General features: G+C 33.7%; 1 protein-coding gene across 1 annotated transcript; it reads left to right on the top strand.

Moving 5' to 3' along the window:
• The first annotated feature begins 5,566 nt into the window (after positions 1-5,566).
• LOC123532745 (dual specificity protein phosphatase 10-like) lies at positions 5,567-16,769 on the top strand. Its single transcript, XM_045314310.2, has 4 exons — positions 5,567-6,650; positions 9,539-9,694; positions 9,890-10,075; positions 13,404-16,769. The coding sequence occupies exons 1-4, from the start codon at positions 5,870-5,872 to the stop codon at positions 13,667-13,669; spliced, it is 1,389 nt and encodes a 462-aa protein (XP_045170245.1). The 5' UTR covers positions 5,567-5,869; the 3' UTR covers positions 13,670-16,769.
• Positions 16,770-17,274: the final 505 nt, after the last annotated feature.

The following is a 17,274-nucleotide window of genomic DNA, read 5'->3' as shown; positions in this document are numbered from 1 at the left end:
TTACTCAGCTCAGTATCAGCATATAGTATATAAAGCATATAGTAAGTACAAATTTACTGTGGTAAAAATGATTAGTCAGCATGTATCATACATTAGTTAGGCGACGGTTAGATTTAATATTCATTATTGTGTTTAAACTAAATTTCAGAGAAAAGAAAGCCTTTGATGTACACATATATATACCATGATCAAAAACATATATACACCATGATCAAAATCGTCTAAAAAGATTTACACTAAAGATAAAAAGAACCATGCGGATTTTATACCAAAACAAACAAAATTCGAAATAATGAGAAGAATTTTTATGGTTGCTAGGCCACTGTTTATGGCTCATCAGTTGAAAGCGGGGCGAGTCAACCACATAATGAGTTGATTTCTCATTAATGAAAAGAAACAAAGCAAAAACGATGGGTCATCATACATGATGACTGTGCATGTATACTTAACTTTTTCATCCTATAAAAACCACTGGCAAAGTCCCACTTCCGGAAAATATAGTGTTTAATATTTAATCTGTCATCTAATTTCTAAGAACAGGAAAAATATTTTAAAAGCTCAACTTGCTCATTAGAACAGTTGAATGCATTGAATTAATAATTGTTTGTTACAAAATGTACCTTTATACTCTCTAGTATGTTTTTGTTCATGCAGGGTGTGGTCGAGCAATACTTTTTCTGGTTTATGCAGAAAAGCTTAATTATTTCTGCAAAGTCTCTGATTATTTCATCAAAATGTTGTGAATGCAATATACTTTCTACAGAGTTCATTACCCATTCGTCAATTTCTGGAAATTTCGAATATCGTTCGCAAAATATGTCTGGAACAGTCATTAATTCTTATTAATCAGACTGTAAAGATTCATGGTCCGAAACATCTTGTTTTAATCAAACGTTTCTTAACATATGTATTTGATTTTTGAGCATAAATAGAACACATCATGTCAATTTAACAGCTGGTCTGCAAAATACATTAATAACAGATGTATTTTGTGGGGTCCGTACAAAGAGCACGAGGGCTTGTAATTGTGGTTGCCCTGGGTGACCCCTTCGTTGGTGGTGATGTGTTACTAATGATGCATTTACATGTATGATTCATAAAATGAGTGTAACCATTTTAGTCCTGTGAAGTCGGGTGAAATCACATGTCTTGATGTCCGTGGTCATTTTGTTTGCCTATAGCGTTTTTCAGAATCCAGATCTGTTATTCATATTGTATAAGTACTTTGATGCATTAGTAAGCAATGTGTGGTCATTCGTTAACCCATGAGCTGAATAATCACCTTCATAAAAAATATTCTACAAAACAAAATCATCCGAACTTGCTATCGGTTACTAGTGAGGTTGCATCATTATCATAATATGGTATCCTTTTAAACAAAATTTATGAATTCTGTTTCACGTTAAATTCATTTTCAAGAAATTATCTTTTTAAAAAAATCAGGAAAAGTCGTATTTATAAAGAATGGACATAGAAATATTAAAGGGATGCAATCAGAAAGATCAGCTGTAATAAGATATATTAATTCTTATGATCAGATATCAAAATAAATTCAAACTGAAAAGCTGAAACAATTGGTAAGATATGTTTTATGTTATTGTGTATTCGGTAATGTTTGGTTTTTATTCATTTGATTGTGTGTGCACAATATTATACATGTACAACTTCAAAAAAAAAAGAAGAGAAAAGAGGGTCTCCGTGACGAAGTCGTTAGAGTCGCTGACTGCGAATCACAAACAAACATGTTTTGAAATATTTCAAATGGAATGTGGACATTCGTATCTAGCAGGGTGTATTTTCAAACTTTTCCTGGGTCCGTGACTTTTATTCAATCAGCTCACCATGAACAGGCTTGGCGAATGGCCTTTTAATAGTTTATCAATCAATTTTAATGATATGATTTTCGGATTCAGTATTAAAGAAAAACGCACGTGTACTTGTTGACAGCCAGGGTTCTAAGAGCTGACGGAGAAACGGGATTGGTGCGGTTTGAGATCAATAGAGAACTATTGGAATATCCTGGTTGGTCGTAGGAAAATCATCTCGTGGAATATATCGATCAGTTTAAACTGTTGCATTGTTTCTAGAGGTATTGGTCAGAGATCGATGCGCAATAAATGTGTAATATCTATGTTTGTCAAAGTATCTCATTGTTGATAACAAACAACAATGTGACTCGTCACGTTATAATAATTTCTGTCACGTCTTGTTTTACGTTCTAATACGGTAGTTTTATCAGTTAATCTCTTCACAGAACACTGAAAAATAAAACACATTTTCTGTATATTTTGAGGACATTACTGGAGTCAACATTAAGAAGTAAGTAGGTGAAAAAAAACACATAAAAGATTGTGAGATATCAAAATAATAGTTTGACAAATCGAAATCCATTTTTACTTAACTTTTTGCTAGACGTTCTACATTTGTACAAATAGTCTGTACGTAATAATGAGTTCTTATGAAATTGAAAATCAAACAGGGACAGACAGACATACGCAAGGAATGGCATTTTAAAGAGCGTAATTATGTAAAAGTTATAAGGTAAATTGCTTAAATTTCAACACTAAACAAAATGCCGTCGACGAAATGATTTGCAATATTTTTTTAACGTCTCTTGATTGAAAAGTTTAGTGGAGAGATGACAAAGTTTGAAATATCACAGGTGAAAATTAATAATTAATGAAGGGCTAGGTAGCTTTCAAAGAGCCAAGGACAGGGTGACATTTAAGTTGACTTTTAATAAAGGTCAAACTTCTTAAGTACATGTATAATTTAATATCATATTTAAGAGCTCTAAACTACATTTCATTACGAAATTTTGTCAGATTTATTACACAAAGCGAGGCAGAAAATCAAAAAAAAAAGAAAATTTAATATCAATATGAAAATGTTACATAATCATCTTTGCAAACCACATACAAAGCTGCATGTTAAGTAAGGGCGAAACATTCTGAAATTTTCTATAAAAGAGTACAAATATATTTTAAAACGTTACAGAAATAAAGGAAAGAGAGGAAGGAAAGAGAGGCTATCAAGTGCTCTTCGCAGTTCAATATATTCGGAGCTTGAGCCATCCAATAAGATTGTTAATACATGACATTAGAATTGAATATGTTATTATATAAAATTTTGCATAGCTTTTTAAATACACATTTTGTAGCCGAATCTCATGTAAGTGAAATTTGTTAAGGGGAGGGTATGTAATAATGTTGAGAGAACTTGTTACCCAACCCTTTTGCATATAATATTGTTAAGTTTTGTATTTGATATGTAGATATTATGTATATTGATATGCAATAAAATATGTTTAAACTACAGAAATAGGCGTTTAATTAAATTAGTCAGTTTCAGTTTCAGTTTCAATTTACACTTATTTTTGCCTTAAGCACAGCAAACATGTGTTGCTTATAGATGGGTAATATAGTACTAGAGACCGGTGACTTATTATTTATATAATGTAGGAGTCATATATTATTTTATATCAAGAATTCAAGAGATAGTGTTGTTGTTGTTTTTTTTTATTTCTCTAGTATTAGTGTTCTTCTCAATAATGTTGACATTTATGATAAAATGTTTGCGAGAATCTTTTTCTTCAAAGTTCAACAAAAAGAATTTATTTCCTTATTGTATTTTCGTTCATCAATGCTGTTATATAATTTCACTTTTATAAGGAAAAGGTTAATTAAGAGTTAATTTTAATATCGTTGTAAAAATCAGCGCTGACGGACGTTTAGTGACAGGAAATCTCGCTTTTTCAGGAGCTAAACTTTTCACGAATATTATAGGTCTGCAGGAAGGCTTGAAAAAAAACAACAGTAATGATTGTTAGATGCATTTTCCCATGTTATGTGTTGTAGTGCAACAATGCGTGTTACGTTGCGTAATTTACGTTACGTTAGTTACACTACGTTCGACGTTTAACAGTATGACAAAAAAACACAACTTTTTGTCATTTAATGCATGTAAAAAGTAGTACAAGTTCGAGATGAGTAATTCTCGACTTGAAAATTTCAAATAGGTAAAAGTACAGGTTAATAATTATGCCAAATGACCTGTTTGAAGTTTTTTTTTCTCATAGAAATGGGAATAACACCGTATAGTACAAACTTAAAAATATTCTAAATCGAGCGGTGGACAATAACATCGACATTAGTTGCAAGATGATCAAGCAGTAGAAATATATTCTGATGTATATGAGATTTCTTTGGGGTATATCACATTAAGTGAACGCACTAATGATGGTTCGCTGTTTGACAACCATTTTGATGGCTGAACTGTAAACTAACGCTAAACGGTCTAACATGCTTAACCTCATTAGTAGACAATTATTCCATGCAAACGTTACTATGGAAACGGGTAATGAGCTTTGTGATTTTGCAGCTTAAAATGAATCTGATTTAATGCCTGCTGTCAAAAAGTCAATGGTATGTCATAAACGGACGCTGGCCAAAGTGGCCATTTTCTCACATCGTGTCGTCATCACGAATGACTACGCCGTTATAAATACAGATATCGTCATTATACATTCTTGGCATATGATGAGAGCATATTTGTCAGAAAACTTTCTTAATTGTGTTTTATTTGAAACAATATAATCATTCATTCCTTTATTGCGTCTAAAATTAACATTTAATTTTTACATAGGTTTGTAATGGGCGCATTTAGATATACATTTTTAAACCCGCCCGCTTAGCTCAATAGGGAGAGCGTTGGTCTACGGATCGCGGGGTTGTGAGATTGATCCTCGGACGGGGAGTATGTTCTCCGTGACGATTTGATTTGTCTGAAATCATTCGTCCTCCACCTCTGATTCATGTGGGGAAGTTGGCAGTTACTTGCGGAGAACAGGTTCGTACTGGTACAGAATCCAGGAACACTGATTAGGTTAACTGTCCGCCGTTTTATCACTGAAATACTGTTGAAAACGGCGTAAAACCCAAAACAAAACAAATTTCTTTTTTTTTAAATTTTAAATGATGTACAAAAAACCAGGCTTTTGAAATGGATAATATAAAATAACACCATGTTTTTCTTGCGTCCTTTGCCTTTGTCACAGCAACCTATGCTTATCACCTATGGAAAAGTATTGTAAACAACTTTGTCATTAAATGCACAGTGGTAGTTCGCTGGGCATGTTGACATGATTATATTAATTATAACAAGGAGACTTAGTCTAATAGATACTATGTACTGTGATATTTTTGTCCGGCGAAATCCAGATTCAAGATAATGTAATATCAGTTGTTTACAGTATGATCGGCGTGACGTGTGTTATTACTATCATGAGTAACCTAGTTTCAACTTTGAATGATCAGTAATAGCAGTGTATGAAATTGATAGCAAAAAGTATCAATTTCAGCAAGACTTTAATATAAGTAGATATTACACAACTTATCGGATCATCACAATAGGCTTAATGTCAACGCAATGTTTAAATATAGACCAATACACCGCGATATTTCATACCAGTTATGTAAATTAAATCGTTATCGCAGGAATAAATGTTTGTTGCAGGTACTTTCAAGGTGAATACCTAATTAATTAATGCATAAATGCTTTACTCTGTTACTCGCATTAGTTAGATAAACTGTAACAAATTTTCGTCTGCTTATTCAGTACAGGAAGTCAGCAATTGATCCGTATCTTCAACGCATGCGCATCTTACCGCCGCTTTGCCTGATGGGAAGAATACAAAATGTAAAGATAGCGAATAGGTTTATTTTTAGTTACAAATGATCTCATCCAAATAGGTCATGTGACGTAGCAGAGTAAACTATCATTCATGTATTTCGACTCATACATGAATTGTTGATAGTGCGGAGTAGTTCAGTTTGTTCACATACCGATATTCAAACAGTTGTCTACATTTATGTCAGCAACAGACTACATTTGTTCATCGATTGCTAGCCAGCCACCAGTGGCACAACAAAAGCTTGTTGAGCTCACAGAAAAGGGTGGTGTGTGTTCGTCTGTCTGTCCGTTCCGGAACGAACAGCTTGGGAATAATTTAGTTCAAAATGCACAGAGATTGTATAAATTTGTTGTAGAAGTTTTGAGGATTATTTTAAGTTCGAGCCATCCATTAGGCTTTCAAATGCCTGAATCTGGGGACGTCGAGGTCTTAAACCCAAACGTGTCCAGAGGCGTGGGGGTGTTGGCCAGGCGGAGAATTGGATTATCTTTGGATTTCTCAGACATTTCAACGGACGATTTAGTCACCAAAAGGTGTAAAATAGAATCAATGAATATTCAAATAAACAATGGACCCTATCCTCACAATGGAGGCTCAGGGATCGGACACAGGACCATTCTGCCGTCGGATTTAGCCTGTCGGATAAACAGATCAAAAACGGTTCTTGTTCTTGACTGTCGACCATTCTTTGCATATAACGCGAATCATATTCAGGGAGCTGTAAATATAAATTGTTCCGACAGATTTAACCGTCGGCGGCTTCTTCAGGGAAAGTGCTCACTAGTAGATCTTGTTACCTCCAAAGAAGGAAAGGACCTTTATAAGAAAAGATCTAATAAGGAAGTCGTCGTGTACGACGACAGAACCAAGGACATTAAAGATGTGGCCACGGACGCGTCAATGTACATAGTTCTTTCAGTTCTCCGACGGGAAGGAAAACAGGCTTCGATTTTAAAAGGTAAATAGATACATTAGTAACACATTTTTTAAATACTTTAACTAGAAAAAAACTCATCTTTCTGTAACTTCCTATTTCAGATCTCTATTTCACATTATTATACCTTGATATAACCCTTTGGCAAATATTTTCTTTTCTCTAAATACAAGATATTTGGCGTCTTTTATTGTTAAAAATGTGTCAGTGATCACACATCACAAAGTCAATGTACAGATGTCCAGGATGACTCATTCGCAACGGCCCCAGGATAAAAATCTTATATTTATAACGTTAGTTATCGATTATTTAGTGCTTGATCGATATCAGATGATTAGTAAATAAGTAAATAATGTACGCAAACAGAAAAGAAAATTTAAATTGTAAATATTCTATTTAAGAGCTCTCAACACGACACTATTGATAAATCACTTTGATAGAGTGGTGACGTAAATCCCTACATAGATAAAAGATGACACTGCGTTATAATATAGATAAATTAATTTGTCTCGAGATAAAAATGTGCGTTATCTAATCCATTAATTATGCCGTACGGGTGACGTCATAGGAATTGTCTGAGAGTCTTTTTTTGTTGATGAAGTTCCAGAGGTTATGTTTAATGGTTAGTTTTATTTCGAAATAAAATTACGCATGCATGACAATTCATTTAAAATAAGTGCATGATGACACCGAATGTTGTTATCAGCATGAATAATTTAGTATAAAATAGCGATCATAATGTTTGCGGTTAAGATTGGATTTACGTCAGTCTAGAGGAATTTCATCAATTCCATCAATTCCATCAGTAACTGATGACTGGCATTGCTCGACATGGTCCCGTACCGTTCTGGTATTCCAACCGTATTGTTCATTTTCTTAAACCCGTACCGTTCCGGTATTCAAATCATATTGTTCATGTTTATGGGACCAGTCCTGTCAACACCGTGAACTACTTTAATGATGTTATTTAAGGAAGACGTCATGTGATGCATGGTGCTTCATTATTTACTACGGCTGAACTTGACCATTTTGTTTACCATGAAATCATGTTGACTGGTCAATGCTTACGAAATGAACTTTATCGCGTTGATTACTAAACAACTAAATTGGTCAACAACTACTCTGATATCATAGCTTGGTATTACAGATAATGACATGTGTCTCAAACGGTGACCAGACGTTCATAATCACCTTCACATTATACATGCTATCATTTTGCCCACAAAAACCGCAAATACAGCCTACCACCTGATAGATCGCTATTATCATGACAAACTTCATTTTATTATCAAACCGAAGCTATGTTATCGATGCAAAACCGCTTTATCTACTACATAAGTCAGTTGTGACATACAGCGTTCGTCGTACAATAATATTTCACTACTATCTGATGAACGGTGAGGATTTTGTGAGAAATATTTCTCGCAGCAAAGCCAGAACATAGTGCTAAAGAGTCGTCATCGTGTACCCCAGAGCTACTGTTTAGAAGATTAACTGATAAGCCACATTTTGTACATAGCATGCCAATGAGGTCACGGAAACCGCTAATTGATCCTAATTGCTATGGAACTATACCAAAGATGGTTAAAGAAAGCGCACTGGCGACATTCTGCTGCTGTTTTTCATTCTTGTAAAATGTTTGATTACAGCGAAATAAATCCGATGATTCATCTAATCTGGTCACGATTCTGTAGAAAATGATGCCAGACTTAATTGAATGGATTACAATGGAACATTGACGTGCCCCGGTTAATTAGATGTAATAGATTCCTGAAACATAATTTACTTTTTGTGCATGCTCTACTAAAATGGGTTTTCTTAAAGATTTACTTTTTCTCTACTATTAAATTTTACCCATTCTAATGAAACCGCCACGAAGGCATTTTTATGATCATTTGCACATAACTGCGTTCTGATAATTTCTAAGAGCCCACATCAGAGAAACAAATTCTCTGCGTAGTAGTAAGTGTTTTACTATTTTTGTAGAATAAATGACTCATTTTGATCGCATCTATAAAGCTCTTAATCTCCCTCCGCTGAAATATCAGCGATTTTTGGCTCCACCAGACGAAAATCGGGTATTTTTAGAAACATGTACAGTAGCGGTAGCAGTGGTTCAAGATTTGTTTCGTTGAAAGAGAAGTTTTGATTAAAATTTGGCAGAGGTAAAATAAAATACTCCCAAAACGACTTTGATTAATTAGAAGTTATTTTAGACTTAAAATACTTAGTCAGACGGGCACAACAAATTAATCGAAATAAGGGCGTACTTGATTCTTGACATTAAAGTTCGGGATGAACTGAAATAAAGTTCTTTAGTAGCGGTTTTTGACCTCCTGTAAAATTAATCGCTGCTGTCTTTGTTTTCTTTTTTATGTTGTATGACTAATCTTTGGAAACTGGGGCTGGTAGTGACTCATATTTCAAGCTCCCTCTTTGTATGGGGCCATGCGAGCTATGACGTCACTGAATCTTTTCGGAGATGAGTCTGTCGGCTGCTACCAGTGCAGCACCACGCGCGCTCTAAAATTAGATTTATCATAGAGATCAGCTGTTTGGGAGATGTAGCACACTTGTATAAAGCCACAAAAATGCAGTAGCATAGATAAACAGACTCTTGACGTAGATTTGTATACGCTAGGAACCAATATCCAGGTAATAAGCTGCTGTTTAATGAATGGAAACTACTTTCTTCGTGGGAAGCAGATACGATCAGATCGAGGATGCAGCAGAAGACCGAACGTGGCGATGCGCCAATCTAAAAAGTCTTACACTTCTGCGTCAACAGCTAAATTTTTTGCGCCCGTTTTTCATTACCTACACTACGTTTTTTTACAATTAAAGAAGCAAGTCTTAAATTATGATATAAAAATAAACTTTTTTTTTTAATTTGTAATTACTTGATATTCCAGGAGGCTTGGACGACTTTCAGGCGGACCACGAGGACCTGTGTAAAAGTTCCCTGAAGGCCCACGAGCATAAGCCCCTATATAGCCCCACGACACCTATTATAGAACCCGCCATAGAAACGGCAACAGCATCACAGATTTTACCTTTCTTATACTTAGGTAAGTTTTAATCACACCATCTATGTCCGTTTTAATCATAATTCATTGATGAAATGGATTTGTGAATTGGTATCAGTTGTAAACTAGTCTTGAATTTAATTTAAACTACGCGCTGACTTTTTATATGCTGTTGAGTGTTGACTTTTAATTGTGAATGTAATACGATTTTAATTACCTTCTTCCTTAATTTCTTAGGGAACGAACGTGACGCGGCAAACTTACAACGTTTGAACGACCTGGGGGTTACCTACGTCCTAAATGTGACATCACATATACCTCTTCATTTTGAAAATCATGGAATAAAATATAAAAGAATTCCAGCCTCGGACAGTGGCCAGCAAAATCTCAGGCAGTATTTTGAAGAGGCCGGATTATTTATAGGTAAATATTTATTAGTTTTTGCAGTATCTTTATACTAAGGAACCTTTAAATGTTTTTTTGTTGCTTTGACTGAATCTTTCAAGTTTTGGAGATTTTTTCTCCTCTAGGTTCGCGCATCTGTTGTCACATCGCTTCGTATTGCGGCGGGAAAACGGTGTACGCCGTGCGACTAATGTTTCCGTAATGTTCACACCTGTCGCAGCAACAATGAAAAAATACCAATTAGTTCCGGTCGATTGTTAGGATATCATGACTAACGTTTGTCAATATTTGTTACATAACGACCGATACCTGTATTTAATACTGGTTTCAGAGAGCATTATTTGTCGTCTGCTGCAGTATCATTTACTTTTGTTTCTTTGTCAAATGTTTTTTCCCGTTTGATCAGATTCGTATTCCCTCGGATAAACTTTATGAAAATTAATATTTTTCTCCGTACGGTGGTGGTATTGTTGACGTTATGATGACGTTTTGATGACTCATTCTCGGTATCTATGGTATTGAATCGAAATCTAAGTTCCAATTATTGGCTGAGTCTTTTGTTACGCAATATTGCTGCTGCCACATTTCGTTTGCCAGTTCTCGTAATTTGTTCAAAAGCGGCTTCATCATGGGTAATTAGGTTTGGTTAAATAACCCTCAAAGAATTACTGCGCGCGTCAATTAATTTTACTCCAAATGAGATAGCTGTTATAGCGGAAATTCGAATTTCATGAAAGTGGATCTTTAGCATGTACTCATAAATGTTTTGCAAATAAAAAAGAGCTATTAACCCTTGTTGCTCGTGTTGAAAACTCATGCGTATATGAGTCAATAAAAATCTGAACAGGAAATTAAAACACGGGATGTAACACCCGGTAATCATTTCGTTTATAAATAACCGGATTGGGGATATTTTATCTTGAACGTTCGTTTTTATCAACAAAACGAGTTTGCTTTAAATTTTAATGAAGTATCGCACAGTGTTCTAATAAAGTAATGCATAAATTATTTCATAGGAACCTCCTATGACGACGGGAGATCTAGTTTTACTGAATCATTACGCAATGTCTTGATATTTTTCTTTCGTTTTAGCCAAGGCTGTATTTTTTTTTTCATAAAAAAAATTAGTTGGGTTTAGTCGTGTATTTTGTTTAAATGTTAGTGAATAAAAAAAAATTATATATGTTCTCGTTGTAAAAGAGAAGTATAGGATCCACGACTGAACTCTAAACAAAATATACAGAATAGTTTTATCTACATAAACTAGATTTCTACATGTAGGCCTATATACATGCCGATTATGACAGAGATACGAGTTATGACCAAAAAGTGGATCAGTCATATGCGCAAACTTAATCGGCCAATTTTAACTCTTTCAATAGAAGCTGAGTCATGCCTGTCATTTATTAGACAAACTTTCGATTTTATTATACATTTCTCCATTTAAGTGCTGTTTTATTTGTCATGTAGTCAAGAGAAGTACAAACACTTAAAGAAACCACACGGCTTTTTCACAATAATGATATTAAATTCTTGGATACGATCCATTGTCAACAATGTTAGTCAATAATCTATTTAAAACATTGTTGTCCATACAAAAAATATGAGTTATTTCGAAGGGCTTCAAGATTTCGGAAGCTTTTATAATGTAGTGTTTAGTGTTATTTTATACTTTAAGATGTGTTTCCTGTATTTCTGACGATTTATATGTTGAAAATCCTTAAAATTTTTGAGAACGCTTCCGCTGTCACTTTCTTCCAGTTCCGGTTCCCACGAGCTTTTGTCAAAAATGTCTTCTATACAAATCAGACTCCATTGTTAACGCTTGACTCATTTATGTTGTTCCTATTGTTGTGCTTGGTCATTTTTAGATCTGTTCAATACTTTCCTCCGCGCGGGAACCTGTTCCCGCCATTTATGGGGCTGCAGACGATACTTTGTTGACACCTGTTCTGAGTCACCCAAACTAGATGCTGTCGTTCCAAAATCCGTATTATGACCAAACAAGATTGAGCGTTCCGCGGAAAACCATAGTAACTGCTGCTTCTTATTAATTCAGTTAGGCTTAAAATGCGATTGCGCTGTGGCGTCGAAAATAATGATTTCGAGGGAAACATATGGTAACCTGGAAACACTTTTATAAAAAGAGACAAACTAATGCTCTATTGAACACCCGCTTGTTTCCAAGATAGTCGTTCATTCATTCAAATCATGTCTTAATTTGTAACATTCAATTGAAACATGAGTCACCGAAATATAGCGAAAGCAAAACATTGAAACGATTATTAATCGAATATTGAACTGCCTGGATGTTTGATTGCTACCGGATGATCTTGAAACACTTAAACAAACATAAAAAACTTAGCAACGACTTGTTTCATTGCAGATGCAATGAAACTTGACATTTATAATATTAAAGTACTTCGTTTTTTATACCAGAATAAGTGTGTGTGTGTGTGTTTTTTTATAATAATAATAACATACTTAACGAATTATTTTTTTAAAGCGGTCTTAAATTAAAACTTTTTTTCTTATAGCGAAGGAACGATTCATCGATGTATTCCTTTTGTGTGCGAACTCTATTTGAAATATGTGACTGAATATGTAGACACAGCAGTGAACAATATGGCAATCTCGCTAATAGTGATATACATCTCTTTCCATAATATAACGCTAGTCGGGCGGCATATGGCCTGCTGACTCATGCAATAATATCATTAATATACATCACCCACCATATTAGATGCACATATTCCCATTATACCACGCTTACTTTATACATATTGCATACATGTAGGCATTCGTACATAAATAGTCTAATAATGTAAAAATACAATTCATCAAATTTTAACATTGTGGTTGTGATTCGACCTTTTTAATTCATAAATGTTATTGAAGGTAAATTTCATAACATGACAAGATACTTAGTTATAATTGTATGTCGAGGACATTTATGTAAATTAGTCCCGCACTGTAAATGTCGTAGGACATATTAATGCGCATAAGGACAATAAACATGTCACGTGACTATTTCTTATAATACTGAAAAGATCATTACTGGCCGTTTTGCAAAACTGGAAATAATAATCGATATGCTGTCTGTAATTTTCATAAACTGTAACTAAATAAACTGAACGATGTATATGCTTACAGCACTTGCGCGTCCTCGTACCGAAAAGTTAAAAACCCGCGCATGATTTGGAAATGTTTCGTATCCATAGAGATAGATACTGTTTGGCCAAATAAAACATGTTTGCCTTTTGATGATTTAAGTCAGATAAATCATAGTTGGTCCATGTGCCATGTGTACTTCAATTACATATGTTTATAATTCTTTTATTTTCAGATGAGGCACGTGAGGCGGGTGCTAAAGTTCTAGTCCATTGTCAGGCAGGGGTGTCAAGATCAGCAACAATCACTATAGCATTCCTTCTTCGCCATTCACGAATGTCAATGACCGACGCTTACAGATTTGTCAAGTCGAAGCGCCAAATTATCTCCCCTAATTTCAACTTTATGGGTCAGCTTTTAGACTTTGAACAAGCTTTGAATCAGGGACGAGTTTCTAGAACGTTAACGCCATGCATTGAAGAAATCGAAACATTTGTGTGACCCGGATTTTCCTTCAGATACGATATGTGAATGCTCAACCTAGTTGCGGATCGATTCGTGTGTTACAAAGGGACTAAACTCTTTCCTAAGAGTTGTCAGGCGTTATCAGGGATGCGGGGAAACGTTTCATGCAGCGTTTAATTGCAGTGACTTTGCTGAATATCAGAAAATAATAAGTGACAAGAAAAACTGATTAAGTGACAGCTCAGGAGAAAACGTGGAAATTATTTCATTTCCAAAATGAATGGAGACGGGGATTTGAAAATGAGATTAATATTGTAGCAAGGGACAAACGAATGCAAACGAAACGCTGACTCAGCGTAAATTCTTCCTCGAAGAGATATTCAAAAACGCTGCGCGGGAAAATAATTATTTGAAATCCAACTGATGTTGATAATTATATAGTTTCGGCTGTAGAGAAAAAAAAAGAACATTCCTTTCAGTGACTCATTAATAATGGAAATCAGATGTGAAGAGAAAAAAACGAGTTGAGAAGAAAATTACATGTCTTTCACTAATTTGTTTCCTGGCCTGTGCAATCGCTTTTGTTCTTTTTAATTTTTGAACATGAAATGTCAAAGATGAGCAATGGGTTGGGTGGAGAAAATTAGAGAAAGTGAACATTACAGATGGCGCAATTATATAATAGACATATTTCTCTCATCAATCGAGAATTTGTAATAGCAGTGGTGATACATGAGAGATTAACGTTAAAGAGGCATAGTGATTAATTTTTTTTTCACATGGTTTGCTGAAAAGGCCATCTCTACCCATCCACTCATTTTGTAAATATGTCGGTTGAATCATTTTTGGGTATATACGATTGGAGAAATGATGCATAGATTATGTAAATGTATTTGGGTCAAATTTTGATCTATTTGACTTAATTAAGGATATATGAGTAATAAATGAAAACTGGAATATATGTATAGAAAATAATTTGAGATTCATATCCAAAGAATTTCCGACCAGAAATGGCATTTTAATATGTGTAGACACATCAATATTAGATGTAGGATAAAGAAATCCTAATGGTATTTTGATATTTTTGAAAAATTAATTTATGTTAGAAGTTATTTTAAAATTATTTGTACTTGCAATTGTTTTAATGTTGTAAAACACACACAAGTATTGCCTGGTTGGTAGAGAATTAAGACTCAATTATCCTGACTAGCGACTTAGTCAGACATTATCATGAAAGAAAATTGCTCAAAAAATCTTAACATATACAAACCATCAGTATAAAAATAGGCCTTAGCCTGTTATTATTTGTATGAATCACATTTTTGGTATTTTTGTAAAACTGAAGGGGGACCAATACAAAAGAACACCTTCAAGCAACATAAACAATTCATACTACCATTTGTGTCATCTTCAAAGAGGACATTTTGACAGCACCTATTGTGCAAAATCAAATACCAGTTGTAAAGTAACAATTCTGTCTATTTAAACAATTAGTAAAATTACAGTGTTCTGGCCCTACGTTGACATTATACTTGATTGATGTTTTTTTTAACAATTTCAAGTGGTTTCTAACTGACCCTTTAGCAAATTCACATCTTTAAAGTATAGACTTTATTTTAGAATTTATCTTAAATATACACATATTTCGTTGTCACTTTGAATATAATTAAGTCACATGCAACTTTCCTTTACTGGTACATATTGCTTTTAACTATAAGTCATTTAAAGTTGAAGAAATCTTGTTACAAAGCTTTTAAAAAATTGTATAAAAAGTGTTTTTATTAATGAAGAAACAAGTAATTGATCATTCTTTTAATTATAAGTTTCATTTGAAGAAGTTTCTTGTCAATTTCATTAAAATGTCATTTCATAAAACAGGATATATCTTTTAAAAGAATTTCACAACCCATATCCTTTTATTGTTCATTCAAGGCAGATTTCTAGTTAAGACGTTCTATTTATTTCTCAAATCTGAACGCAAACACTTTGGGGCAATGTACTCTATTGTTCGACTATGGTGACTCATGTCGCGGCAATGTCGTTTGTATATGTTGTCACAAAATGATCTGTCAGAGCGTCAATCTTAAGTCCCCATGTATTTATAGTACTGTGTTATACTGCGCAATTACGCATGCTTTTAAAAGCCAAAAAACTTGTTAACATATTAATTATTATTTCATGCGAATTTATTTCCTTTCATTACAAAGTTTTGAACTTTTTTAATTACATGAGTCAAAATCCTAAACTACTTGAAATAGAAGTATTTCAAGTTGTAAGTGATTAAATGTAGATTTAAATTTTAGTTTTGTAATCTTAATTTATAATCTTTTCCGACAAGATCTTAACTGGCTTTATAGTTGGATTGATTTGTATTTTAGTTATTTTATTTTGTTCATAATACTTGTATCGGTATCGACAGATCACTGTATTGAAAAGACGGGCGGGCGTTACGACGCCGATATTTATTTATTAGTTCAATATCAATCATGATTTTGTTTATTTTCTGATAAGAACGGAATGATTCAGTTGTGTACACTCATTCAATTACACATGAAAATCAATTATGATACATAGTAAATATGACTAGGTTTTTATCATTTTTATTTGACCACAAGGAAGAAGGAAACAAACGGACCCGGATCTCTGACTATTAAAAAACAGGAGCTACCTCTGATCAATAAAAAAAATGTTTGATTGTTTGATTAAAATATGTTGAACATTTTTCATTAAGTTGTAAAATAATTGTTAAAATGTACCAGATGTTTATCAGTGTAATTACGGATATGATTTTAATAAATATTTTTAAAGTATTGATATTTTTTACATGTTATATGAGAAGGCAATATATAAGTTGCTGAAAAACACGCATTTACACGTTATCTAGATTTTTATTTCACACAGTTGTGAATGGAAAAAAAATGTTGTATATATTTTCAGTTTCGTCATATTGGTTATATATTGTAAATTTCATTCTTGTGTTTTTAATTTATCAATCAAGTGCTCTTCATTACATGTACATGATCTATATGGAGTCTTGTGACTGTTACGTCATTGGAGTAAACATGTAGAAAATATTGAAAAGAAAAAAAATGAAAGAAAAAAAACGAGAAAAAATAAAAAATATAAAAATTATAAACACGTTGTTTGTTCTTACGTTCATTTAACCAAGGAAACGGTATTATAAAAATGGTTTGAATCAAAAGATTACATAACTTCTGACCACGGACGATCTGAGTTCAGTGTTTGCCATATATATAATAAAGAGTGTACTACCAGTTTTAGAACTGTCCAAGTCTACATTTCTTTTTTTTTTCAATAAAAACCAATGTAGAATGATACATCATAGCATGGCCATGACTTAATGCAAGATATATATGTTACAGGAATATCATTTCCTTATAGATGAATGCATTATAAAGATTTAATCAATCCAGTTGTCATACTCATTGTGTAAACTTGTCAGATAGCGATATGGATAAGTTACAAAGCAATTATGCAATATTTTCCGTACCAAGCTGACATTGTCACTTATTTGGCACTGGGACCAAAGCGCGCTGCAGTATTTCAAGAAGTTTTTTCTTCTTCTTTTTATATATTTTCTTATGTCCCCTTAAATGCATAGTTGGATAATGCCCCCTTGA

The sequence above is a fragment of the Mercenaria mercenaria genome, chromosome 1 (assembly GCF_021730395.1).
Source record: "Mercenaria mercenaria strain notata chromosome 1, MADL_Memer_1, whole genome shotgun sequence".
Taxonomy (NCBI): domain Eukaryota; kingdom Metazoa; phylum Mollusca; class Bivalvia; order Venerida; family Veneridae; genus Mercenaria; species Mercenaria mercenaria.
Note: the sequence above shows the minus strand (reverse complement) of the source record. Positions and strands in the feature narration are given on the sequence as shown.

Excerpts from the sequence above, each read along its gene's own strand:
- LOC123532745 (XM_045314310.2), top strand. The coding sequence starts at position 5,870 with ATGTCAGCAACAGACTACATTTGTTCATCGATTGCTAGCCAGCCACCA. Across the intron at positions 6,651-9,538 it reads ACAGGCTTCGATTTTAAAAG|GAGGCTTGGACGACTTTCAG; the intron begins GTAAATAGATAC and ends TTGATATTCCAG. Across the intron at positions 9,695-9,889 it reads TTTACCTTTCTTATACTTAG|GGAACGAACGTGACGCGGCA; the intron begins GTAAGTTTTAAT and ends TTAATTTCTTAG.